General features: G+C 46.9%; 1 protein-coding gene across 7 annotated transcripts in view; it reads right to left on the bottom strand.

Moving 5' to 3' along the window:
* FGFR3 (fibroblast growth factor receptor 3) overlaps nt 1-25,798 on the bottom strand; it is a 56,385-nt gene extending 30,587 nt beyond the window's left edge. For 6 of the 7 annotated variants that reach the window (XM_061359799.1, XM_061359800.1, XM_061359801.1 and 3 more), the window contains exons 1-2: nt 25,588-25,798; nt 4,108-4,371 (exon numbers count right to left, since the gene is read on the bottom strand). In XM_061359799.1, the coding sequence (XP_061215783.1) occupies nt 4,108-4,371; nt 25,588-25,750 (427 nt within the window). In that variant the 5' untranslated portion in view covers nt 25,751-25,798. The remainder of the gene's footprint in view (nt 1-4,107; nt 4,372-25,587) is intronic. The other variant, XM_061359804.1, reaches the window with a different exon arrangement.
* Between the last annotated feature and the right edge of the window lie 621 nt (nt 25,799-26,419).

Raw genomic sequence — 26,419 nt, 5'->3', positions numbered from 1 at the left:
CAATGCCAAACACTTCTCCCTGTGTCAAGTGCTCTTCTCATAAATACAACAACAGTTCCAAGAGGGAAAATTTCTTTCTGAAGAGCAAGCTCTCCTCCGCGCCCCCCCCCCCCTTTTTCCCCTAGAGCATTCACTCTGAAGACATTTTATTCCACCAACTCTCAAAATGACAGGTCAGCATTTCTAATTCACTTTCCCTGCATTTTTCTTTTACCTCAATACACCCCTGCCACGTCTCCCTTTATTAACTCCTTGCTCAACCATTCAGACTAAAGCTTTTAAAACCTCCCCTTGCAACTAAACCTCTCAATCGACCTTTTGATGGCTGCTCCATGAACAGTTCCATCCCGTCATATTCCTCCTACAAAGACACCTCAAGGCAGTAACCGATTACAGGTTAACATCTGCATCTCTCCAAAACATCCTGATCTGTTTCTCTTAATGTGGTCTAACATCTCACCTTCTCCAAGCTGTCTACAATGAAGTCTCAGTTCCTCTTCCCCCCTAAACAAATGACTACTGTAAACGTAAATCCCATTATCAAATAGCAGCTTAGTGTTTGATTTAGTTTACACGATTTAGTACACTTCAGTGTCTGGAAGATTTAGCACCACTGACTTCATATAATCTCCAGGAATGTCTTTTTTAAATAAAAGCAAAAGCTAGCAATCCAGCAGCCTTTATACACTGAGACAGTGGTGAAAGAACTTGGCCTTAAACACCAGAAAACAGGAAACTCTGAGTCTTCAACACGTGGCCAGAAATGCAGTACTTCAGACCATGCCAGGCAGAACCTCCTTCATTTCAAGTTGCACTTGAGTTTTCTGCTGTTCTCTGACCAGCTCAGTGGAGGTAAAAATAAGAGGAGAGGAAGGTGGAAAGGGGGAAAACAGAGAGAAAAAACAAAAGGTAAGGGAAAGGTAACAACAAATGCTATTTCTCTGCAGAATCTGAAAGGACTTTCCAGACATATCCACCATCTGCAGGAGGAAGTAACACAGGAACCATCTCTATAGGCTGTAGTGGTGCACTGGGCTTTGCACCTTCTCCTTGGCAAAGTCTCAAGGAAGACTTGCAGCACGTATCTAACTGCAAACCTCCAGCTGAGGTCCTGCTGGCAGCAGAACCAGGGAAATGCCACGGGGCTTGCTGAAAGTGAAGTGGATGTTTAGGAGTTTTAGCTGAACCAGCAGGTTTACTCAAGTCCTGGCGAAGGCAGAAACCCAGCCAAATCCCCACCAGCATCGACAGAGAAACCAGCACATTCTCAGCCCTGCACTCTCAGGTTTGCTTATCCATATATTAACATGTGATTATCATTTACTTCTGCTTTTCAATGAACCAGTCATGAGCAGAAGAGATGAATCAATTTTTATATCAATTCGAATACATTTCCACAAGGCTGAGGGAAGAGACTTTGACCCTGTTTCATGTTTCAGGTGAGAGGTGCAGCTTAGGATTTAAGACCAAATATCCCATGTTTAGAGCTACTGTCCTGTTCAGGTTACTAAAACATCACGTTTTTCAGAAGGTGACTGGAAATTTCTAAGCTATTCATGAACCATTTACTAAAATAGTAAACCTATTGTCAGACATTGACAAGTATTGGCATTAACAAGTGCTGCTAGATGCTATTCTCAAAAGACCTTTAATTATGAATGGAAAAGGGCTTCATTTTTTTAGTCAGCTGTTTTGAATAGCTCAGTCTTGGATATTTTGGAAGCTTTTTCTGCTGGTACCAGCCTGCGGGTCATGCTCATCACAGGCGTGCTGCTCAGGCACTAAATCCAAAGGCTGTTCTGTACATGAAATGATTGCAGAAATGGAGCTTCTGCCAACAGGGCTGGAGATCAGTTTGTGCATGCAGCCTCTATTTCTGATCCTCTTCAAGTGCTCAGGTTTTAAGAGGACAGTACGTTTCTTTCTGTAAGCTAGCAAAACACGCAAGCCCGTGTCTGTCAAGGGAGGCATTTTGAAGAGATTAAGCCCTGCTATTAATCAGCCTGGTTTTCAACCCTAAAATGTGAGCTTCAACATCTCGTTGCCCTACCTTCAGCATCAAGCATATCACTGTACACACTGAGTGTCACTGTGGAAGAGGCAATTTGTTGCAAACTCAAAACTCAGAGCTCCACATAGGAAAATCCTGATCTGCTCCCAGAATCTGGAAGCACATCTCAAAATGGGACTTACGTGTGTACTAGCTAATTCTGAATACACCCAGCCTAGTTTTCCTCACATAAGAATACACATCAGAGCAATTCCAGATTGTTAGTACAGATTTAAACCAGTTTTATGCAGAGAACAACTCCAGCCCCAAACATCAGATGCTCACATAAACACCCGACCAGACACCTGAGCTAATCGCTGGCATTACCTTTAAGAATTGGGAACACAAACCACAAACCTCTGATAACAATCTCATCTCCTCAGTGCAATCAATACTAATTATGAAGAAATATCTGCACATACAAGAGGCGCCACTATTGCCACATAAAGCAGGGCTTCAAAGTTTAAAACAAGTGCTGCTGACAGCTAAGACGGAGACTCCCACATTACCAGCACTTTGGTGGTAATGACAGTGGGCTAATAGAATCAAAGACTCATAATGCTGTCAGAAAGCAGGTTCAGGTTACTCGCTTGTTCTTAAGCTGTTATTAGCTATTATTAGCGAAGAGGAAAAACACAGGGGCTTAAACTTTTTAAAAGCAGAGGATTATCAGCCCTTCCACTATTAAAAACAATTTCTCACTTTACAAACTTTTGGGGCTGGCAGCTGTTTCATTTGAGCGTGTAACCAGCTGCCCTCTTCTGCCTCCCTGCTGCCCCTTGAACTCAAAAGCATTTAAATGTCACTTAAAAAAAGAAGAGAGAGTAACGTTTCTAACAACCTGCAGTTCCTTGGATAGTTCCCATAATCGTACCTAGTTAAAGGAAGCCTTTCAAGGGCCAAATACTCCTTTAACCATTTAATTGATATGACCTTGAAGCATTCACAGCAATCTCCAGTAACATTCAATGAAAAGCAGATGCTGGTGGAGGCTCACTGAAATGAGCTTTTATTCTCATGATGGTTTGATTCTCTCACACAAAATCCTATTTCTGGCACCAGAAAGCCCTTTATGGAGTGGATGTGATTTACAATCACAAACATCTATGTGTTTGGTTTTCAGACAGAGCCCCTCACTTTCTGAGGGAACTCAACTTTTGAAGGCAAGGACCTACTGTCCTGGGATGCTTGAAGAAGCTCCAACAGTTCAAGGGCAAAAGAAAGTTTTCAAAACCTTAGATTTAAGGGGTTAGTTCTTTTGAAAATTGAAGCTTTTAATCTGTGTGATCAGAAGGTTTTCTATCTGCTCAGTGATGAGAACCCGTTTATCAATGCAGCGGCCTGAAATCACAGAGACAGTCTTAGTGCTAGCCATTAGCTAGCTATCTGAGAACAACAGATTTTTCTGGCACATTCTGTTAAGTGATCTAGGCTTGGACAGCTTGTAGCTGTTCTCTCCTAATCATGAAAAACACAGCCCAGCAAATGACAGCATGTGCTTTCCTAACACAGCACTTGTTTGTAATGTATGAATTCCAGCAAGTACCTCTGATGAACCACATACTTGGGACATATACAACTTACAGATAAACTACTTCAGAAATAAACTAGTAATTTGTGATAACTGGAATGGAGGGAAGAGATCTATCAGTAGAGAAACGGTTTTCAGGAACCTCCAGCTTTTATATGCAATTTTGCCACTGATGTGTCACATAAAGTGGGAAAAGTCACTTAACCTCCCTGAGCCACAGTTCACTCACTCACAAAAGACTTCAAAGGCACATGTAGCATTGCATCTATTTGAGTGTTAAGGGGGATTTGGGGTTTAATCTGACTAGCACCGTTTCTAAGTCTCTCTCATCAAGCTTTAACATTTGGTATGGACACACAAGCATTCTTCCATTGGTTTCTTTTGCCCGTCTAATCAGTGCCAGGAGTTACCAGGGAGGTAGAGACCTACCAAGTACGGACAAACACCACAAAGCACCAGCTGTGTTGAACATGTGGAGGCCAAAAGTAAGGATAAGTCACCGAGAGAGCTGTATTTCTGCACGTACCTGTAACCCTGACTGTAAAGTTTCCCAGGACCTCGTTGGAATGCCTTGGCTTGCAACTGTACAGCCCCGAGTCATCATATGACACATTGATTATCTTCAACAGTTTTTGTCCAATATGAGTTCTGTTGGTAGGTGCAATCCCGATACCATCTTTAAACCAGAAAACAGACACGGAAGAGCCTTGGGTGTTACAGGAAAGTTCAATGGTATCTCCACTTCCAAACACCAGCTCTTCTAGAAAGGCGGTCTCGCTCCTCAAGTATTCTGCAAAGGGAGAAAGAAATGGGAATGAGTAAATAAGAGCAGACGTCAGAAAACAGAAAAGCTGTTAAAAAAGAAATGTGTATCTTATGTTTGTCCTACTGATGCTTCCACGTGCCCAGAGCAATTCCAAAGACACATGTGCACACCATAATCAAGTAGCTGATCTACAAGGATGGCTTCAACCCTGTAGTAACCAAAACACAGCCATCACCCCACCAGGTGCATCACAACAGAACAGACCTCTATGCAAAGTCATTGCAAAACCCGATGTTGCATGGGGGGGTGATCTGGTAGATGTTAAGTGTTTGCTTGCAAAGTCCACAGTTCAGTTTCTGGATCTCTTTATTCCTATTGAATCTGTGCACAACTGCTGCAAGACCCACGACGGAGGGGATACAAGGAGGAGTGGGGATAAACCCATTTCTCAAGTGGCTCTGGATGGCCTAAAGGCAAATTCTATGGGATGAAGGAAACAAGGAAGGCTGGACAGAAGATGCAAGCTGAAATGGCTGAAATAAATGAACCCATCACTAGCTCCTGGCTGCACCCTCTGTACAACAAAGAAGTTCAAACCCAAAGACTGAGCATGAAAGGTTAAATCCCCATTTCTTCGGTCTATCAACCAGCTGCAGCAGTTTGTTCCTGATGTTCCAGAGTGATGAAAGCGAACCCTGACACATGGTGAAGAATCTGTTTTACCATAGGATAAATACAGAAGGAAAGGTTCAGGCTCAAAAGTCTCCTCATGGAGGAATGTGGGGCATGCTGAAAGTCTGGTTTTTGCGTCTGATGGTCCTCAGGCTCATTTTAGTGACATGTAAACTCATTCTTGACATTGAATGGTTTATTTATCCTTTCTACCAGTTTAATAAGGAAGAGCAGGCTCTCTACAGCTATCCTCAACCCAGCTAGATCAACAGCAAGACTGTTATTCTCCCCACCTTGTATTTGCTAACCAACATTTCCACTTGGCATTGCCCCATCTCTATCTTCTGGCTTATACCAACTTCGAGGCTCTACGCTTCACTAGGCAGAAGAGTCTTGGTTTTGTACAGTATGTATCATGTGGAATCCTATTCCACAATGAAGGCACTTTGATGCTACGATTACGTGATTAGCAAGTAAAAAGTAATTCAAGACGGGTAAGTCTGAACCTAATCCTACAATCCAGGTGGCCTGAGTTGATCTCTGATAGTAATGCAATATAGATAGAGATCCTAATTTTGCAGCTTAAGCATATTCATAGACTACAATTTGACTGTGAAACCAATATAATTACAGCAGCTCTGAATACCTGAGGATGAGGCATTGGCTTCATGCTGCTCTTCTGCCATTAACTGGAAGAGTTGGAGCGTTTTTAAGAGAAAAATGCATTGCTTTTCTTGTCGAGCAGGTTTTCATTCTTGTGGAAATGTAAAAGTTATAAATATCAAAATGTTTCAGTCAAGAGCCTTGCAGGGTAGAAATGAAGAATCCCAGGGGCCCCAAAATGTGGTATTTCATGGGAGGTATCGTCTCACAGGAGGCAAAGCCCACACTCATTGGGGTTTCAAAGAACTTTTGCTCTGATACCCTGGCAGCATTTCCCACTGAAATAGTTTTGGGTTTGGCCAGAATGCTGTGGTATTCCTACAGTCAAAGGTTGAGGGTGTTGCTTTTTTTTCCTTGTAATGAACAGATTTTCCCTGAAAGCATACACTTTTAGTAAGAAGAAAAAGAAGATGAATACCCAGCATCTCCTTCGTATCAGACCAGCACTTGCTGAGACACTGAGTGTTTGCTCATGGTCTCTTCCCAACCGGACTATATCCTCAGGGAAAATATGACTGAGAAACATTCTGGTTTAACTGTTCCTTTCAGGTTTTTTCCTTCCTTCTTCTAGACTATAAGGATTTCTTTCAATGGTACCAACTTTGGCTACCAATTAAAAAGCCCTGCATGCACCTCTGCACTAGGACGATGGGTACTGATCTTGCTTTGCTTGTTGACTCTGATGGCAGCTCTTGCTACTTTCATCTACTGGAAAACAAACCCCATGCAGCTGCACAACCCCTCCATACAAAATACACAGGTCTGCCCCAAGATGTTTGCCAAATGATCAAGACTTGTGTATTTTGGCTTTTGTATCACAAACCTACCAAACAGGAACAAGCCCAGACTAAGTACAAACCAAAGCGCACTGTTCAGCCATTTAAAAGGAAAACACTCTTTTCTGAAAGCCATATTGAACCTGGGTTAATGAGAAAGTGACAGACTGATTCTATAAAACATTATTAGGGAATGCTGAAATAAAGAGGAAATTCAATTTAGGCTCAGAGCAGAATGACTGGGGTCTGAAGCTTCTTCTGTGGGAAGGAGCATCATCTCTTGTTTCTGACAACTCTATTTCAGCATCTCTGTTCTCAGTCCTTCCAGCAGATAGTGTGATACAAAGTTCAGTCCTCAAGATGCTTAAATGCAAAGTCCAGTCCTAGTGACTTCTATTCTTACTCCCTGGGAGTAGCATCTAGAAAGACAGTGTGGTGAATTAAAAGGAGAATGTTACTAGTGATTTTAATGTCACTTCTTTAAACAGCTGTTCAAATTTAAGTTTATATGCTTATGGCTTCAAAAATAAACAGGATCCAAACCGGAGACCTCCACAAAGCACTTAAATGTACACTGAGGTGCTTAAGTACTTTGCCCAACTAGGATTTGGAGAAAGAAATTTTACTCTTATTCCTCACATAGCTTTTAAATATAGTGATACATCCAAAAGTGGACACAGGCTCCCCTCTTTGCTGGCTGAGAACAGCTGGAGTTTAAAGCAGGGAACCAGAACTCACATCTCCTACTGGGTGCACAGAGCCCACCACCTCCTTCCTGCCTTCCAGCTGCACATGGCTCGTGTTTCCAACAACTTCTCAACAAGAGGCACCAAGACGTCAAGGAAACACGAAGTTGCCCCCTCTGAGGCCAAGCATCCAGCCATCAGACTGACTTGCAGAAGTCATGGGTGTTTTAGTTACTGCTGAACAGTGATTACACAGCATCAAGGCCTTTTCTGCTCCTTACCCCACCAGTGAGCAGGCTGGGGGTGCGCAAGATGTTGGGAGGGACACAGCTGGGACAGATGATCCTAGCTGACCAAAGGGATATCCCATACGGTATGGTGTTATGCTCAGCATGTAAAGTTGGGTCGAGAAGGGGGACATTTGGAGTCACGGTGTTTGCCTTCCCAAGTCACTGTTATGCATGATGGAGCCCTGCTGTCCTGGAGGTGGCTGAACATGGGAAGTGATGAGTCAATTCCTTGTTCTGCTTTGCTTGTGTGCACAGCTTTTGCTTTACCTATTAAACTGTCTTTATCTCAACCCACAAGCTTCCTCACTGTAATTCTTCTGCCTCTCTCCCCAGTCCCACTGCAGGGGGAGTGAGCAAGCGGCTATGTGAGGCAGAGCTGCTGGCTGGGGTTAAACCACAACACATCGGGATAAATTACCGGGAGTAAAATCACATAGGGATTACAGGAACCCACTCCATCACTTCACAGCAAGGCAGGGATTAATGCATTTGCTGCTTTAGCAGGTTCTTAGAGAGGAGTAGACAATCAAGGTTGTGGACTCCCAAGATATGACTAAAATGCAACCATTTATTACTTCAATCCAAGCAGCAACGGGCTGAAAATCACCAAGAGGTGCTTCTGATGCAGATCAGCACTTGCAGCATTATCAACTGCTGCTCACAGCAAACATGGTACAGAGAGAGACATATTTTAAGCTGTTCAGAAGAGCAAAAAGGCAGCAACTAGTCAGGAAGCACCTTCTACAATGAGAAGCAGCTGGCCCAGCTATGTTAAAATGCTTTTGTATGTATTCACTTATAAGGATAAGATACTTCATCTCTGTAGCTGCTTGGCTCATCCCAGTGATAATTCACTTTCTGTGTGGTTCACAGCTCCAAGTGCTTAAGTGTGTCAGTATTTCCATCAGATGTCTGCTCCTCTCAGACATCAATACTTGTTTCTGGCTGAGCCTGGAAATGTTTTACTTTGGTTGTAACGTAGCAGCTCTCAAGAACTGGGGGGAGTATGCAGTTATATACATTTTAGGCACAAAAGGACAGAGAGGTGGAGGATGATGGATATTCTTGAGCTGCTTATGCACCCCCACCCCCCCAAACTCCAAGCCAACCTAGAGCCTGGTTGGGGCCCTCCTTGGGTCCTGTGTCAAAAAGCATGGAGGCTGCTACTGGGCAGCCAATGCCTACCCTGCCTATGAGAGGCTCTATAAGATGGGGGGCCCCAGAGCCCCACACCACGTTGGAGGGTGCCGAGACCTGGATCCAGGACATCCTATCCAGTTGTTTCCCTTCATTTGTGCTTTTCTTCCTGGAATAGCTTCCCACGATTCCACTTTTCCAAACATCAAAGTACTTGGGAGGCTCCCGAGGGTCTGCTCAGGTGGGAGCATCATCATCACCCTCCTCCTTCAGCGAGGATCCTGCAGCTGTGCACATCCACCACACAACCCAGAACATCCCACTACAAAGGGCTCAAGGCACACAACCTTCAGTCAACTATCAGCAAGATATTCCTCACCCCACCCTGAACTCTGGCAATCCCAGAGAGGCTTTTCGGGATTGCTTCAGAGCCCAGTGCTGGAATGGAATGAGTTTCATTCCAAAGAGGATCATATTTTCCCCTTTTCAAGCTGGACAAGCTGCATTTGGCATGTTAACAAGCAGCAACATAGCAGCACTCCGTGTATTTCTCTCTTCAGGTTAATTCAGAACTGTTTCTTGTTCTATGCATTTTTTTGCACCAAATCCACCGTGACAGGATATATTACAGGATCACTGGGAAACAACCATGCCAGAGCCTTCTCCTGTTGTGTCTGGTATCCCGTTCCCAAGGGGCTCGTAGTCACAGCCACTGAGTTGGTGGCTAATTGCTGGAGGGATGCAGAAACTTCCAGCATCAGTGAACAAGGCCGTGATGGCAAACAGCACATAGACCAGAACCATGTCCTCTATGCATGCATAACCCTGGTTTAGTTTAAGTAAGTGTTCCACCTGTATTAATAGGAGCCTATAGTATTGTTCACCCCTTACAACAGTGTTCTTCCCAACACCTGTGTGGCTACTTATGACATAGGGCTGCTTCCCCAGCTCGCCTAGGTATTTCTGCACTGGGAAGAGCAAACCCCAGAAGGCAAATAAAACACTTCCCTTGCAGAACGAACCCTATTCACTGGGACATGCCTTACTTTAAAAAGCAGCCAGGAGGGACAACAGGCAGGCCCACTGCCACCTCCCTCCAAGCACCCTGCCATGACCCTGTTCCCTCTATCTCCCTAGAGGCAGACAGGCCCCGGGGGCATATTGAAAACCACCAAACCAGCCCCAGGCTCTGCACTGAGCAACAGCCCTGTGAGAGGTGGGCATGATAAGATCATGGGATTGCCTGTTTATCCAAGTACCTGCCTTCTCAGGGCAGATAAGATCAAGGGAGCGGCCCCCACAGCAAAGCGAGCTCACCTACAGTCACCACATACCCTCACTGCACTGTGGGAGCTGATGGGGTAGTTTTGATATGTGGGTATTTGGTGGTGCTTTATGCAAAGCCTCCTCTCCTTTCTGCAGCATCCCTGCCTGGCTATGGCTCTGCTGCCCCAAAAGCTCATCACCAGCCTGGCACAGCAAAATATAATACATACATAATATTATATATAGTATTTTGTGCTTATGATATTGTCTATTAGATTTTAGATATATAACTATTATATGAAATAGCTATATCCTGTCTTCTCTCTTCCAACTCTTGTCTCCCCCTCCAGGGTCAAGCCCCTTCTCAGAGCACATTTCCCAGCATCAGGCTGCAGCCATCCTGGGATGAAGGGATGAAGGCTCTCTCTAGCAATCACAGCAGCATGGGATGCTTTGCCAAAGCAGTATCATTTCCTGTAATGGTGTTCAGCTGGGTTATCTCCTCTGAATCATAGAATCAGCTAGGTTGGAAAAGACCTTTAAGATCATCACATCCAACTGCTACCCCAGGGCTGCCAATTCCACCACTAAACCCTGCTCAATGGGGCTCATATCACAGCAAGAGTAAAAATATCTGGTTGCCTCTGTAAACCCTAAGCCATGATCAGGCAATGTGACTTTAGGAAACCACCCCTGAAAAGGGCTTGCCTCCATCATTTGAAGATGCCACTTTAACTTTCACTGGTTATGCGTTCCCTTGGCAGAGGAGGGTTGGATCTGGAAAAACTTAAAAGTAGTTTTTTTAATAATAATGCAAGGTAAACTGCTCATTACCACAGCAGTGGCCTATGTAATTGTTACCAGACAACGCCGCTTCCAAAGATGCAACAAATATGCTGCGCTCTATTACCACCCAGTGGGGTTTTTACTTTAGGTCTGTATTACGAGGAAAGCAAACTTCTTTCCTAGTGAATTAGCAGAACAATAACCAGGTTTAGTTCTATCATATGCAGCTTGCTTCATAAACAAGAGATTATGGAAAAGAGAGGAAGAGAAATCTCCAGTGTTTAGCTTGGCTATCCCCGACTGCGACTTTGGAAGAGCCTCTAGAATGGAAAAAGCAGATGTTGCAAATCTGCCTTATCTAGGGAGCAACTGTTGACTCTGTTGTGCAAATCCTAATTTACATCTGCATGAAAGGTTTCAGAGATTAAATGGCATTCAAGGAGGAATATTAGCTTTTCTCCCTCCCTCCAGCCCTCCTTTGAATGGATTTACTACTGGCAATTAGCTTTCTGTTCCACCGGCCAAGTAGAAAACAGGATTCATGAGGACTCTACAGTATCCTCCTTTTAATGGACTGTTTTCTCAGATCACCCAATTCAGATGCTGGGAGTTAGAAGAAGAAATAAATAGTCACAAAGCTAAAACAGTTACAGAAACACTTTGGCCAGGAGGATTTCCCTGGATTTCACTTGAAAAGCCCTGAGGAGAGAAAGGAAACACAACAGGGAACAAATCAAAGGGGTCTCCTGGCTACACCCAACAAAAATGGGAATGTAAAAAAACCCAGGAGACACAAAGCCTTGGTTGCTGCTGAGAGCCCAGGGCTTGTCCCAAGGACAGCCTTTGGCTGGGGTGTTGCGGGCTTAAGGGAACAGGCAGTGATGGGGAGTTCTTAAAATCTGGCAAGACTGTGCAATCAAGTATTTTCCTTGGTTCCCCACTCAGAACACCAGAGGGAAGGCAACCACCACCTGTATCTATCTCACAGCTCTGCATTCCTTCTCCAGAAACAGAAGAACAGATATGAAACATCCTCTACTTCATCAATGGTCCCCAAGGACAAGGAGCAGTGGAGGAGAGGCCAGGCAGCGCAGGGATGCTGAGGTCCCCGCACTGTGCTGTTCCATGTGTCCTGCAAGAGATGCTGAATCACCTCAAGGATTCCCACCATGCAGATGGTTCCTACTGTCCCCCTTGCTGAAGCCTTTGTGCTTTACTCCAGAGGGGGCCATCAATGAGTTGTTATCACATCTCAGCAGCCCAGGCTTGCAGTGGGGATGACACCAGTCTCAGCCTGGCACACAAGCGAGTGCGTCCTTGCAGCCACATCACACAGCCCTCCTCACCCAACCACAGTGGCCAAGCGTGGCGAACCCAGACAGCTCCCTACTCAAGGCAGAGTGACAGGACACCCATTGGGCTGAACCTATGTGGAGCACAAGACACTGTGCACATCGGTCACCGTCCTTTTAGTGTCTGCCTCTGAAGAACAGTGGCCAACTTGGCCTCAGCTTTTGAACAGCTCAGCAGGGGCATCTCAGCTTGATCTCAACACATAGATCCCACCACAAAGTGGCTGATGTTTTACATTCCTGCTCCTCATGCCTGAGGGTGTCCAAGAAACCTCAGCATTGCAGAAAGCAAGCAGCTGCCGCAACCCCTTTCCGAAGCCAGTGGAGACAGCTATGGAAACTGAGGCACAGACTGAGGGCTTCCCAGCACCCCAATGGACTGGGCAAAGCTTGTTCCCAGCTTCCACTGGAGCCAGACTGAGTCCTATGACCAAACGTATACTCTTCAGCATCAGTGCAACATGCCATCCCTCCTGCTTTGCTGGACCAGGTTACCCAGCAGGTCTTTGTAGGTAATGTGTACCAAGCAATTAGCACCAAGAACGATTGATTACAGAAGTGAGTGTTCCACAAAGCATAAAGAAACTGAAATTTTGGAAATACTTTAAAACTTCCTAATAAATCCTTAAAAGGATCAGCACGCATTGCTGAGTAATTCCTTTGAGTTACTTCTTCTGGGCTCTTCCTCTACACCCACATTTCTTTCCTAAAATCCTTCAAAAATTCATTGTTTTGGGAGGTTTGACCTCCAGGATGAGTTTTCACCTATTCAGTGAATTCTAGCAAAACATTCACCACCTCTTTAGTGCTTTTGTAGATGATTTTTAAAGCAATACATATGGCCCATAAGTTTACCGTTACATCATATGAACTTTAAACGGGTGCAAAGACCTTTACAATGGTCCCTTCACAATTCCCAGGCAGGCCTGGCCCTGGTAGTTACTTGTGATGCTTTTTTTGGTACTTGTGATGCTTTTCTCAAGTGGGCTTTGAGATCACATGGCATCAGAAGAAATCTGCCATAAAGCCCCAACCTTTCCCCTTCGGTTCACAGCTATGCAGCTCCCAAATCCCGGCTCCTCTGCATTTCCCTTGCACTTTTAATGCGCGCTCCTCTAATCTTCATTTAATGCAGGCAGCTGGCTGCAAATACCCCCAAACAATGACTTTAATCCTAAGTATCCTGAAGCCCCCCCCTTCCTCCCTGCACCAAAACTGAAGGGGAAAAATGAAAAGAACAGCCTCATGACAGCAAGATGGAGAAATCCATGTTATCCACTGGGCCAAAGGAGCAGAAAGACTCAATGAGCTAAATTTTGCCTGGTTTGCTAATTAAAAACGGAAGCTACCCCACTCCAGAGCCAAGGCGGGAGATGGGGGGAGTTTTCATGCTATTCACAAAACCGGCTTCCAACCGGGACCATATTCACTCCCCATTAATTGTCATTCCAACTACGAGTGTCCTAGTTTCAAAATGAAAACTGCCCTCCAATGCAGCTCGTGAAAACTAACACCAGTGTCGAGGCATTAAACAGAATTTATTGATTGCATTTTCCCACCCACTAAAACTTTAATAAGCATTAAAGCTCAAACTCCTGGCCCCGTTTCCTCCCTCTACCTTCTCTCGCCATAAAAAGGGTCAGGCTCCTCTATATGGAGATTAGGACTTAATGTTTGGTATTTGTTTATGAGCCTATCAATTGCCTCTATTTCAGGAGGGGGAAGCACATCTCAAAAAACCCCCACCCTCTTGTACATGGATTAAGAGAGGGCAAAGGTTTAGGGTAGTTTGGGTGGGTTTATTTCCAACTGATTGTGGGGTTTAGATATATGGCGGATCATGTTCACGTGAATGAAAAGGAGGAAATATTGCTCTTTTTTGCAAGTTTCCCTTGAGTAACGTAAAATGGTATTTTTCAAAGATCCCCGTTTCTCAGTAATAAGACGCAGAACTTCCAAGTCTCCTCTGCTGGCTCTTTCCGGCTGTGTCAAAGGAAAAACAAAACAATTTGGGGGCCGCTCTGTCTGCGTACTTAGTAAAGAAAACAAAGGTCAAACATTTGAAATGCAAAGGCCGGTGATTAAGCCCAGAAATCCATATCTAGGCATCAAAATGAATAGCCAGATTTTGAGAGTGCTGAAGCGATTTAAATGCAGAGCCTGACCTGGCTCAGCATCTTTCAAAACCAAGCCTGTTATTTCAGTGCCTCAAGCAAGATTTAGGTGCCAGGTACCCAAGCTGGGAGAAGTTTAACAGTAATCTCCTTTTGGGAAGCCTGATCCACTTTAATCTAAAGTCACGAATGACAAATGGGTTTTGTTATTTAGAAAGCACATCTAACTGAAGCTGCAACACTTTGTCCTTGTGCTAAACTCAAGTCTTATCCTTATTATTATTAGGAGTTGGGAAAGATAGCAAAAGAAAAGTAGATGTTGAGAATTCCTTTATTTCTCCTCTTTAAAGAAGGCTGCTAAAGGGATTAGACAGCTTTGAGTTCACTGCTCTGTTAAATCAACCTTACAATATTTTTTCAGCTTGTTTGACTTGCTGTTCTGTATACATTTGTGTTTTCACCTTTCTTCATTCAAATCCCACGCTTAGCGTTTGTTCTGTGCTTTTCACAGGAAACTTGGTCAGTTCTTTATTTGTATTAAGTCTGCTGAGTTATGGAAAACAGACTTGGAAAACAATCCCTAAATTAGCAGGACTTACCAGCTTCCATGCATACGCGCACACACACAGGGCATCACATACCATCCGACCCAAACACAGCGGTTTATCATTTCCAGCAGCAACAGCAGGGCATTGGGTTCACCAGAACGGACCTTTTAATGGTCTCTTGCAACCGTATCTATTACGGTGGGGTTTGGACTGCACGTAATAAATTAGGAGAGAGTTCAAGGAAGTCATGCATGTCTTGGTTCCCGCTGCCTTCAAGCAGTTTTAATGCCCCCAAATAATCTCTACAAACTACTACGTTAGTCTCCTGTATTACCAGAAGCAGGTTAGATGTCCCTATACACAGCTATCTTAATGCTACCATAAGGAAAAGGGCCCTCTCCAGTGTCCTGCAGCAGGACATGGCTGGTCCTACCTGCACCAGAGACCTTCCACTTTTGTACACCTGCCCTATCCTCTACAGTCTGATTTACGCAGCTTTCCCCTTCCTTCCCCCCCCTCCCAACACTTTTCTTCTCCCTGAGAACAAGCATCCAAGTGTCCGAGGTGATGCTGTTGTGACAGCAGGGATGGTCATTGCAACAGGCAAGCCAAGGGAGAATAAAACAGCCACTTCTCTACGGCAGATAGAATATATGTACAACGAAAAATGAGCCCAGCAGCCACTCAAGGGCTGGGTTTATCTGAAAGTCAGGCACCAAAGGAGGTTGGTCAACCTCCTCGTGTATTTGTACCTATCCACACTGACATATACACCCATAAATGGAACAAGAGCTGCCCACAGCATTCCAGCCCCTCCACTCTCTTTCAGAGGGTGGGTGGCTAATGCAGGGCCATCTCGTCTTCCCATCTGCCCCGAGACACTATGCTGGTCCTCCAACAGTTCTTTTTCATCCCTAAAATGACCGGGCTCAAGCAGTGGGTGAAGTTATTCCTGCAAAGACTGCCCTGTTTGTCCGCACTGCATTTCCTATGCACTGGGAGGAGGGGGACAGAGGGGAAGAAAATCTCCACTTCAAACATTCACACTTATTTTGAAAGCACCTGAGGAGGTTTCAGGCCCTTCTTTGCCAGGACTAACACATTCCACCCACAAGATGACGGTGTTCGGGTTGCTGAGAGCTCCTCACAGGAAGGATTTACGTTGTGTGGTCACCAGACCCAGGCAGACAGCTCAGTTTCTCGACCCATTGTAGGAACCAGTGGAAGGTACAAACCCGCCCCTTTTTGTCCCTGCACCAAGGGAGATGGGGCACAGGAGAACCCTCCGCTGTCTGTCCCTGTGTTGTTCTCATCCCTCCATGAAGACTTTTCCCCCCAGATCCCCTGATGCCAACAGCCTACACATAAAAATGAGACTGAAATCTCATTCCTTCGTGAAATAATAACACAGGTTGGAGCCCCAGTACAAATCATAAACACTTTCTAGGAGTTATTTTCCTTTTTGTCTGGGCATATTGCAAAGCATTTCTGTGGCAGGAGGCTTCAGGTTTGGGTTTCCTTCGCCTCCTTGTCCAAATAACTGCAATACTAATTGAGCCACTGGCCAAAAGAAAACTGTGACCCTTTCATCCATACTCCCAGAGTATGGACGATGTTCACATTTGCTCCTGCAGCTCTCTCTGCTCTAACTGGAATGAAGGGAAGAGAAGGTGCTGCTGTTGAGGTGCTGCCTCTAAGATACTCAGGGCTGAAAGTAAGGTTGAGCATCTGTAACACTATTTACTTAAGCGCCACAGCATCTACTGCATTTATACTGTAACCCAGATAGAATGGGAGCTGAGAGTGAAGGGAGGTGGCTTTACCCCAGTATCCTCAAGACTAATGCCAGCATTCCCCAACAGCCGCTTATACTCTTGTTCCCAGGCCAGGGAAATCAGGAGAATGGAAAGCCTGAAACTTGTTTTTTATGCTTAATTACAGATCTCAAGTGCCTGACATCAGGCTCTCACTCATTATGCTTTTGCCACCAATGCTGAGCTGGAACCAACGCTTTGCACTCACTCGCTCATCACTCACTACGTTCATGAGTGTTGTAACTCTGAAGAAGGTGGGTGATGGATTTGTAGCAACTTGAGGCAGGGATGCAGAGAGGACACCATCTGCTGTTCCTTATTGCTGCTTTCCCCCTTCCTTTCTGTAATTAATCAATGCACAAATTGGGAGGGCAGACTTTTCCTGCAGCCTCCTCTTCCCATCACCCTTGCGAAGCAAAGGCTAAGGACGCATCAGGGTTGCTGCAAGGTCTAAGTGCTGCCCGTGGAGCGTGAAGCAGCATTAGGGCCGGTCAGTGGGAGTGCTGGGCTCCCAGCCCTGCGGCACATCCCACCCAGGGGCCTCCCAGGGCCCAACCCACCACACACAGCAAAAAAAGAAGAGGCTTTTTGAGTTTTGCCTGGAATAAATAATAATGCTTTCACAGAAGCCATGCATAACACACCGGCTGTAAAAATTCATGTGGTTTTTCTTTCTCTTTCCCTCCACCCCTTAACTCTTAGCTCATCTCTTAGGGCAGTAAATACCAGCTAATTTATGCACCTCCATTTACCAGTCCCCCCCCCACTTGAATCCCCAGCCTATTAACATAACTATGTAAACTGGACATGTTTTCTCAAACATTCTTCTTTCATAAACTGCCAAGTGACAGTTGTTTACTGTCAACAAGCCTGGGTACTCTAAGACAGGGAGAAATATGCCCTTTCAAAAGGCAGATGTATTGGCTACCAGAGGAAGATTAAAATCTGGTGTTTTTCTCTTCTCCCTCCCCAGAAATGCTTTATTCATAGAGATACACATGATACAGATCAGGAGAGATGGTTCTCTGCCTAATTCCAGTCATTCTTTTAATTAAAGACAGGCTCACAGAGGATTTATCTTTGGTTGCACATGCTGGTTGTCAGGGCACACTCATAATCTTCCCATTGCAACTGGTTTTTCCCCTTCACTTTTAGCTCTGATACCCCCCATCTCTCAAAGCACATCTTGGGGAATCAACAGGCTCATCTTGCACAGATCCTGCTACTGGCTAGGAACAAAACTCTTGCCTGGGGGAATCTATATAGACAAGTTATTAAAACCTAAACGAAGATCAAATCATCAGTTGGCTCAAGACCTGCAGCCTCCAAACAAGCTGCTCAAGTACTTTGCTGGGAGGGGATTTCTTCTGCTTGAGTCTTGCACATGAAAGAGGGGGATATGAAAAAACAAACCCCCAGTCCTCTGAGAAAACTCTTTTCTCCCCTGCTTTGACAGCCCATAAACTGCCGGGAAAGCTCCTCACAGGCTCCTACCCCGTGCAAGGGTCTCGGTGCAGGGAAAGCCGGCTCGGCCCCGGCTCGCTGCGGACCCCCGCAGGGGATTATTAACACTTTCCCCGGCGCATTGTGCGGCCCACAGATCACAGCACTAGGGGCTAATGCCGGCCGACACTGATATAATGGCAATAAGGATGGGGCATGAGCGCACGGCGGCCGGCACTGCGGCTCGGCTCCAGGCAGGACTTGCGCCAGAGTGATGGGGGGCGGCCGGACAGTGACCATCACCGTTGCCTCAGGTCGTCACCGTCGCGTTTGGGCTGTGATGCTGCCGCCGGTTTGCGCCAAAGCCGCAGTTATAAAACCCAAGATGGGAAGCGAGGGTCTGGCTTTACAGCAGGGTGAGAGGAAGGGAAGGTCAGAGAGCCGGCTCCAGGGATTGCCCCCATGAAGCAGCACCAGGCATCTCCCCACCCCCAAAGCGGGGAGCCCTTTTACTCGCCGAGTTTCCTCTGCTTGTTAAAATGTTTGGGTCATTAGAAAACTTCCCAAACAATCCCTGCTTATGCTAAATAGCTGCTCCCACCACGATCTGTGAAGGGCTTCAGCCTGCTCCCTTGGAAATCAATGGGGGCTTTTTGCTTTGGATTCAATAGGCGCAAGATCAGGACCTCATTATTATTTTTACGGGACTACAAGCAGCAGAGAATGGCAAAACCCCTAAACAAAGCAACAACCCATGGCCAAGCTTGCCATGAAGGATCTTTACAAGCTCTGCCAAGCATCAAAGTAAAATTAAAAATCCAATTCTTGGGAGCTTTTCAGGGTTTTTTTTGACAGGGAATGCATAAGGTCGATAAAAGCTGGACTCATCATTTGAATTCAGGAACTTCTCCCATAGCTCACCATTCCTCAAAAGAAAAGCCTCCATAGATGCCTATTTTGCCTTCCCCAGGGGGAGTAAGAGGAGATAAGTAGTCAGTCCAGGGTGATGCAGTTACCCTGAACACCCCATGGAGCCCTGAACTGAAACAGCCTCAGGACTTCACATCATCTCCTCTGCCCCACGGCCATGATGAAACCCCACCAGTCCCTCTGTAGAGCCACCATCAGCAAAACACAAGGGACCAGACAGCTCCACGATATGGGTCCTGCTACGGGGACCATGTCTGCACCCCAACCTCCACAAAGGCCAAGAGATCACCTAGCAGTGATCTGGTCTCCAAAGCTTCACTGATTTAACTACATCAGCTGAAATAGTTTAGCGAGATTCCTTATGAACAGCACAAGGTAGTTTGGTGCAATAAAGGCACGACTATAAAACACTCCATTTTCTACATTAAATGAAAACAAGCTGATAAATACTTTCATCAGTTATCAAACAGCAGGAGTTGGGAAGCCAGCCTTGTGGGTCTCTGGCATGCCATAGTGCACCATGATCGCCTGTTATTTCCTTTCCCTAAATGCCTTATACTTGGCTCCTTAGGTAAAAGAGGGACAGAAAACCCAACCAACACACTGCCATGTGTCAGCTTGACACTTGCAAGTGGTTCAATAGTGCACAGTACAATCCCTGGGTGCAAATACAGACGCTGGGGTTCTCATGCTGTGCCCTTCCCAGGGAAGAGTGCTTTCAGCACACACCACAGCGTGCAGAACTTCCCTTGCTTGCAGAAAGTGATCCTAGACTTCGTCCTTTCCTCACCCCAAAACTTGGAACCCTTCTCACTTCTGAGTCATTAACACTTTTAACCCCTCGCAACCTGCAGAAATGGCACAGCCCCAACATCTCACAGATGCTAAGCGTGTAAGCACATGGTAATTGTTTTGCATACAGTTCTGCGTGATAAAGAAATCTCCTTCCAAGTTTTAATATCGCCTCTTTATTTAACCAAGTCTTTATCTTCCTCTGCTCTCTAGATTTGACAAAGCAAGGCCAGCACACGAGACCTACCTCCTCCTCTGCAATAAATACCACACCTTTTTTAGATGAGCACATCTGAAGCTGAAGCAGTTACTGGAGAAAGGTTTTCTTGCTCAACTGTGCTGCTATATTCTTCATTAAATAGAAAGCTTTGCTACATTGCATAAGCTGAGTGTTACAGGAATAAACAAAAAGTTAACTTCCTGGCTAGTCCCTATCCACCTGAATGCAACAACCTCCCCAGGAGAGCCTATCAGAATAACAGGGCAGGTTTACACCTGATTACCTTTCACATTTTAACTACTAAGTTTACCAAAGGTTTTACTCAGCTCGTATCTCACAGTTCTTGTTTGCTTTTGATATTACAGAAACTTCCTGGTCATTCAAGCCAAGGAGCAGACACTTCAGGGGTAAGCACACCAGCAAGACCGCATTCACCGCAGGAATAAAAGCCCTTCTTCACACATTCAGGGCTTTAAATCATATCTGCGGCACTTGGCAACCTGAGCTGCGAGCGTACCAGAAAGGGGGCACTGGGACAGTCAGAAAAAGTACATATTTCTTTACAAGATCCCCAGATAAGCAGCCAAAAGACCAGCAAACAGTAAGCTGATAAGCTCTGTAGGAGGCCAGGGAAAAGCAGTCAGGGTGTAACAAGGTATTTAAGGTGCCTTCGGTATCGTACGTGTCTTCAGACATGGGTTTAGCCCAGTGTTTGCAATGGGGGTGCTGTCGAATTTACTCCCCCCTAACAACAGGGACTGACCGCTTCCACATACCATGACTGGCTTTGCTGAACCACAGTCCCATCTGCTGCAAAGAAAAGGACGTGAGGCAAATTTTTACCAAGCCACCATCCTCTCTGGCATCCAGCCTAGTACATGAAGGAGAATAAAGTTTATTAACTAATCAGTATTAAAAAGAGATGAAATGGCAAACACCAAAACATCAAACCACCCTATCAAACGGCTAGAAGGGTTCTAAGTCAGCAGGCAATTTCAAGCTGGGGTTTGTATCTGGGTTTTGGTTGGGTTCTGAAGGATCAGAAAAAAACAAAGAAACAGGTATGGAGAGCCAAACAAGCTCCCAAGACACAGGAGAAGTTACAAGCATGTAGTAGACTAGGAAACAGGAGAAAAAGCTACTCAAACGGAAAACAGATTAAAGTCTGTTTAATTGATTGTCTGTGTATCAGGTTCAACCTAGCTGGGAGAAAGTCACCAAACTGGAGAGCAAATTTCACTGCTATTTTTAGTAGAAATATCTGAATTTGCAATATTCCTGATGGGTCTACCCCACATATACTAAAAATTGCCAAAAGCTAAACTATGGCAGTCCTGGGGTAACGGTTGGACTTGATGATCTTAAAGGTCTTTTCCAACCTAGTTGATTCCATGAGAACCAGACAGCCACTTGTTCACCTATTCTGAAGTCCAAGGGCTTATACCCAGGCTCCTGCACTGGACCCTACACGCTTGAAAGACCAGCCAGAAAAACCAACCAGCAGGCCATGCCCTAAAACCTTAGCTGAAATTACAGTTCAGCTAATGCCTTCAGTCACAGCTCTGTGTGCCAGCTGACAGATCACTGTCAGAAATGGCTTGGTCAAATGCTTTTGTAACCTGGAGCTTTAATAACTGCTCAGAAACTGGGCTGATTCCCTGTCTTTTAGGGTCTCCAAGTGAAACAGCAGATGTACGCAGTAAATTTTCAGGGAGGACAGCTTTCTAAGCACAGAGCTGGGTGTCAAAGTTCACTTTTATTGACTATATTTTAAGAAGAAATGTTTTGTTTCCCAGCCTTATAAAGGGGGGAAAGTCCTCCTCCAGCTTCACACAAGATTTCAGCTCTGTCCAGGCAGCAGACTGGGTCCCACTGGATGGAAACGGCCCAGATGCAGCGGTGATGCAGCCATCAAGACTTCTTTAGTGTTTGCCCAACTTCCAAACCCACGCTCAGGCAGGCTTTGGGACAGGTACACTTTCCCAAACAGCACTGAAGACTTGTTGGAGGGAGTCATAACAGTCACTGTGCTGGTCAGAATGGCTTGCCTTAATTGTGTGATTTAATTAGCAGATCAACACTTCACTATACCATTTTCAGATTTACTTTCATCACGTTCCCTACTCAGTGGTTGTTAATAAAGTCTTAATTAAAAGAGAAAAGAAACCATCCAATTTAATTGGAGTGACCCTTGTCAATACGTGCAGAAGACCTGATACTATACAGCCAGTATCAAATATATTGAGTCTATCTCTCTACTGGAATGGACTTTGTAGCTCACTATTTGCTAGCTAAGAAATAGATTTTTATATAAGCCATATTTTATTATCCTTTACTTATGTTCCTTATCGCTCAGTAAAATATATTAATCTCAACATTAAAGATTTTATTTGTAGCTGTTAATGAGAACAAATAGATCAACTTTTAATCTCAGAACTGCATCACCCATAGCTGCCCACTGAATCTAAAGCATTTCTGGTCTCAAGCAAAAGTAAGAAGCACCATCAATATATCAGAGACTCTTTTCAGGGGGTTTTAACACATAAATCCTGAGGACAGCTCCAGGAATGGTTGGTGCCATTTGGGACTCACTGCAATACCTCTTTAATTTCAGGGTGAAATTTGAAATGCTCAAACACACAAAGCAAAGTGACGCAGATCACCATACCCTACACCTCGGACCCATTGCTGGGTGCGTGCCGAAAGGCTATGAGAGCCTGGCTGCCTCCAGTTTCATGAAGAGTAACACCTCAACCAGCTCATCACCAGTTCTTCCCAAGCACAAGAGTCATAGGAATTGGTACATGCCCTCCCATTTAACTTAAGCAAAACCCCGAAAGAGACCCTTTTCCATCCTTTTGCCTTGAAATCCACCTGGGCAGTAACACTTGAGTGACAATTTGACTCCGGTGCTGCACAAGGGAACTTCAGTTCCTGCTCCTGACAGATTGGAAGAGCTCTCCCCTTCCCGCACAAACCTGCTCAGACATTAGTGGCTCTCTATACAACTCTTCCAATGCACACAGACAGCTTTAGCAGCTAACTAGTGCACTACGAATCCTAAGAAGCCCAGAAATTCCCTTTTTCCCCGTACACCGTATGCAGACAGACACACACAAACCAGCCACAGGAGACACGCCGGTTATCTGAAGTTTTTAAAAGCAAAACTCTCCTGTTTCAGTTGGTCTGCTCTCTAAGAAAACAGCCAGCGTTACTTGACATGCACAAATCGTACCAAGTAATATCTTTATCTGAATACTAATGCAAATTGGACGGGCTTTTTTATATTGATGTCTATTCTGTGGCTGCTGAATAGAGTGACCGCATGCTCAAGGCTGCAAAGGAGTTCACTGACCTCCCTAATCATCTCTGTCATAGCCCCTGAATGACATACACATTCAATCCTGCCTCGCCTCTCTACTTTCATTCATAAAAAAGAGAAAAAAGGGGGGTGTGGGGGGGAAATTTGACATTGTTCTTCCTGCAGCAGCCCCGAGAAAGGGAGAGAAGAGAAACTCAGCCCAGATGAGGCCCCTGGTGTTTTTAGTTTAGCTTCTATTCAGCAACAGCCCCGCCATCTGCCTCCTTCCTGCCAACAGCCGAACACCTCCCTGCGGAGATGTTAAAACCTGCACCCCCTCCACCTCCGCTAATAGCGAGTATTCATATTAGCAAACATACACATACCTCCAGAATGCCTCCCTTCAATGTGTGTTTTATGTAGCTGAGTATAGGCACAAAGCAGTAGCTGTTATAGCCTTCACAGCCCCGTGTGGAGAATTAGATCACTGGGGAAAAATCCTTCCAAGCCCCTTTATGGAAAATAAGGCCTTGGACTGTAAATGCAAAGCCCAGCAAACAACAACCCTCAGTAATGAGCCAATACCCCACGGCCCATTTGACTAGGAGAAAGAATTTGCTTTTTACCATTCAATTCAAAAAGACTGAAAAAGTAAGATGTGTTTTTACTTGGCTCTGAGGGTTTATATTCTTTACAGTTTCTTTTGCACAACCTTTCCCTCCCCAAGTCGGATGGGCAGCGGGTGCCCCTGTGCTTGCGGGGCTGCTGGCTTCAGCATGGAGCTGGGCGAGCAGCACCAGCTTCACGCTTCCCCGCAGCACACGTGGTTGGTGGCGGTGGGAGAGCCACCAGCATCCCTACGCAGCCCCCAGCCTGTTCATAGTGACGGGGTGACCCTTGGAGACATCGCTGGGTGCTGGCGTTAATGGGAGCCCTCTGCACAGAGCTGAATCCTGCTCCCAAGGAGCACAGAGGGGGTTGACAGTGACAACTCTGCCTTGGGGAAAGCTGACAGCGGTAAGAGAACCTGTCCTGAGGATTTCTACTGGAGCCCCTAGAAATCCCAACCCGTCGCTCAGCTCACAGACATCTGATGATGTTTCCCTCAGTGTGAACTCTGAGTGTGCCACTTGTTACATTTCCAACAGCATCCTAAAGCCTTAACTCGCAAAGGTGTCTTAAGAGTACGAGGAGGGTTAAGCACCACTTCAACACATTATCAACCCCCAGCTACAGGCTGAAGGTGTGGGGGGAAACCCAGGGGACCACCGAGGTTGCTCCCTACCCGACTGCTTCAACCCTGTCTAAAGTGTCAATGCCAATACGTACTTAAGCCTAAACCAAGGAGAAGTGGGGACGCTTCGCTTCTGGCACTTCCCACCCCTACAACCAGCCCAGGCTGCTCCCTTCCTCCCGCACACCGACCTCAACTGCTCTGACCAAGTCGCCGAGATGTTGCCCCATAAATCAATTCCTTTGGCTGTGAAAAATGAGCCAAACGAGTTACACTAGGAATCTGGTGTTTTATTAGGACTTTCTTGAAAACAAAACCAACCCCCGGTGTGATTTATAGCTTTAACCAAAAGGGGTATGAAAGTAATGCCCCCACCCCCCAGCCACCACGAAGCACATTTATTCCCCTGTCACTTTTTTGGCAAACAGGCTTCAAACCCTTTCCTGAACAATGGAAACTTTCTGCCGGGTACATGCAACCCCGAAACGGGGGACTGCGAGGGGGCTGCCTTCCATTAAAGAGCTTTGAAAAGTAAACAGGGACTCAGGTAGCAGCTGAGGCGTATCAGAGACACGTTTCAAACCCACCGTGTATCATTAAGAAAGCCCCAACAGCAAACTAAACAGCTTTTGTCCGACGTGTCAACTTTCCTTCACTTGCAACCGCAGCGCTGCCACTCGAGGGGGGACCTTCGCTGGCTCCCCCGAAATTCTGTTCCCTCCTCAGCGCAACCGCAGTTACTAAGCTGCGATCCAGCGTGTGCCCGCCTGGAGCCGGCGCAACTCGTGTTGCTCCTAAAACTTAGCTATAAACGACTCTTCCTCACTTCTCCCACCCAAGCACACAAACTCCCGGAGCACTTCGGATGTGCGCCGAAGATGTGCGCTACGGAGGCATCCTTCCTTCCCCAGTCGCAGCCATGGGTCCCACCGGGGGTGCTGCATGCACTGCCACGGCGGGGAGAGAGCTCAAGGGAGACAGGCAGCGTCTTAAAAGCAGTTCTTCCCTCCCGGGCTCCTCTGCGGCTTGCCCGAGCCGCGGGGAGAGGAGAAGAACCCGGCCCGCCCGGCTGCCTCCTCCCGCGTCCCGAACTCCCTCTCCAAGACGGCTCCGGCGGTTCGCACCCGCCCCGCTCCGCACTCCGATAAGGAGGCTCGTAGAGTTAAACCGATCCGCAGCGCGGAGCACGTGTGCGCGGCCGCGCAGGCTGCCTTACCTGCCGGCTGCCCGCCGCTCCTCTCCGCCACCGCTCCGCCGGCCCGCCTCCCCGCCGGCATCCCTGCGACGGCCGCCGCCAGGCACAGGCACCAGACGGAGCCCCAGGCCGCCCGCATGCCTCCGGCGCGGCGCCGGGGCAGCGCACCGCCCGCCTCAGACATCCCGCGGCCGCATGCTGCCGCCGCTCACCGCTCCGCTCCGCCGCCGCGCTGCCAGGAGAGGGAAAGAGGCGCTTAGGGGAGGGGAGGACGAAACCGCCCCGCCCCTGGTGCCGACACGGAGAAGGGGGGAAAATGAGAGTAAAAAGGAAAAATAGTAGTAAAAAAGGAGGGGAAAAAGTGGTGGATGGAGTAAAAACGCGCGGGGGGCCGCGCTGAGTGCGGGCGCCTACCTGCGCAAGCCCCGCGGCACCGCGCATGGAGGGAGCGAGCGCCCCCGGCCACAGGAGCCCCGTCCGCCGCCCTCCCGCCCGTCCGTCCACCCTCCGCCGCGGCTCTCCTGCGTCTGCTCGGAGCGGCGCGGGCGCGGAGCGGGGCGGCCGCGATGTCTCCGCCCGCCGGGCCGGGCCGCCCGCCCCACCGCCCCGGCCCGCCCCGCCCCGCCGCCGCCGCCGCGGGGGGCCGCGCCCGCCGCCCGCTCCGCTCCGCGCCCGGCCCCCGGGGCTGCGGGGGGGATGAACGGGGCTCCGATGGGAGGGGGAAGGAGGCGGCCGGGCCGCTGAGCTCTCCCGCCAAGCGCTCGGGGTGAGGCAGGCGCCCTTTTCCCATAGACGTGAGTTGAAGTTGGCTCAACCTCCCGGCAGCGCTCCCGTGGTGGCACCCGTGCGGTTC

This window comes from Neopsephotus bourkii, unplaced genomic scaffold, assembly GCF_033783945.1.
Source record: "Neopsephotus bourkii isolate Nb327-2 ecotype Australia unplaced genomic scaffold, CSIRO-AGI_Nbou_v1 NB_994, whole genome shotgun sequence".
Taxonomy (NCBI): domain Eukaryota; kingdom Metazoa; phylum Chordata; class Aves; order Psittaciformes; family Psittacidae; genus Neopsephotus; species Neopsephotus bourkii.
This window is presented reverse-complemented; position numbering and strand designations above follow the sequence as displayed.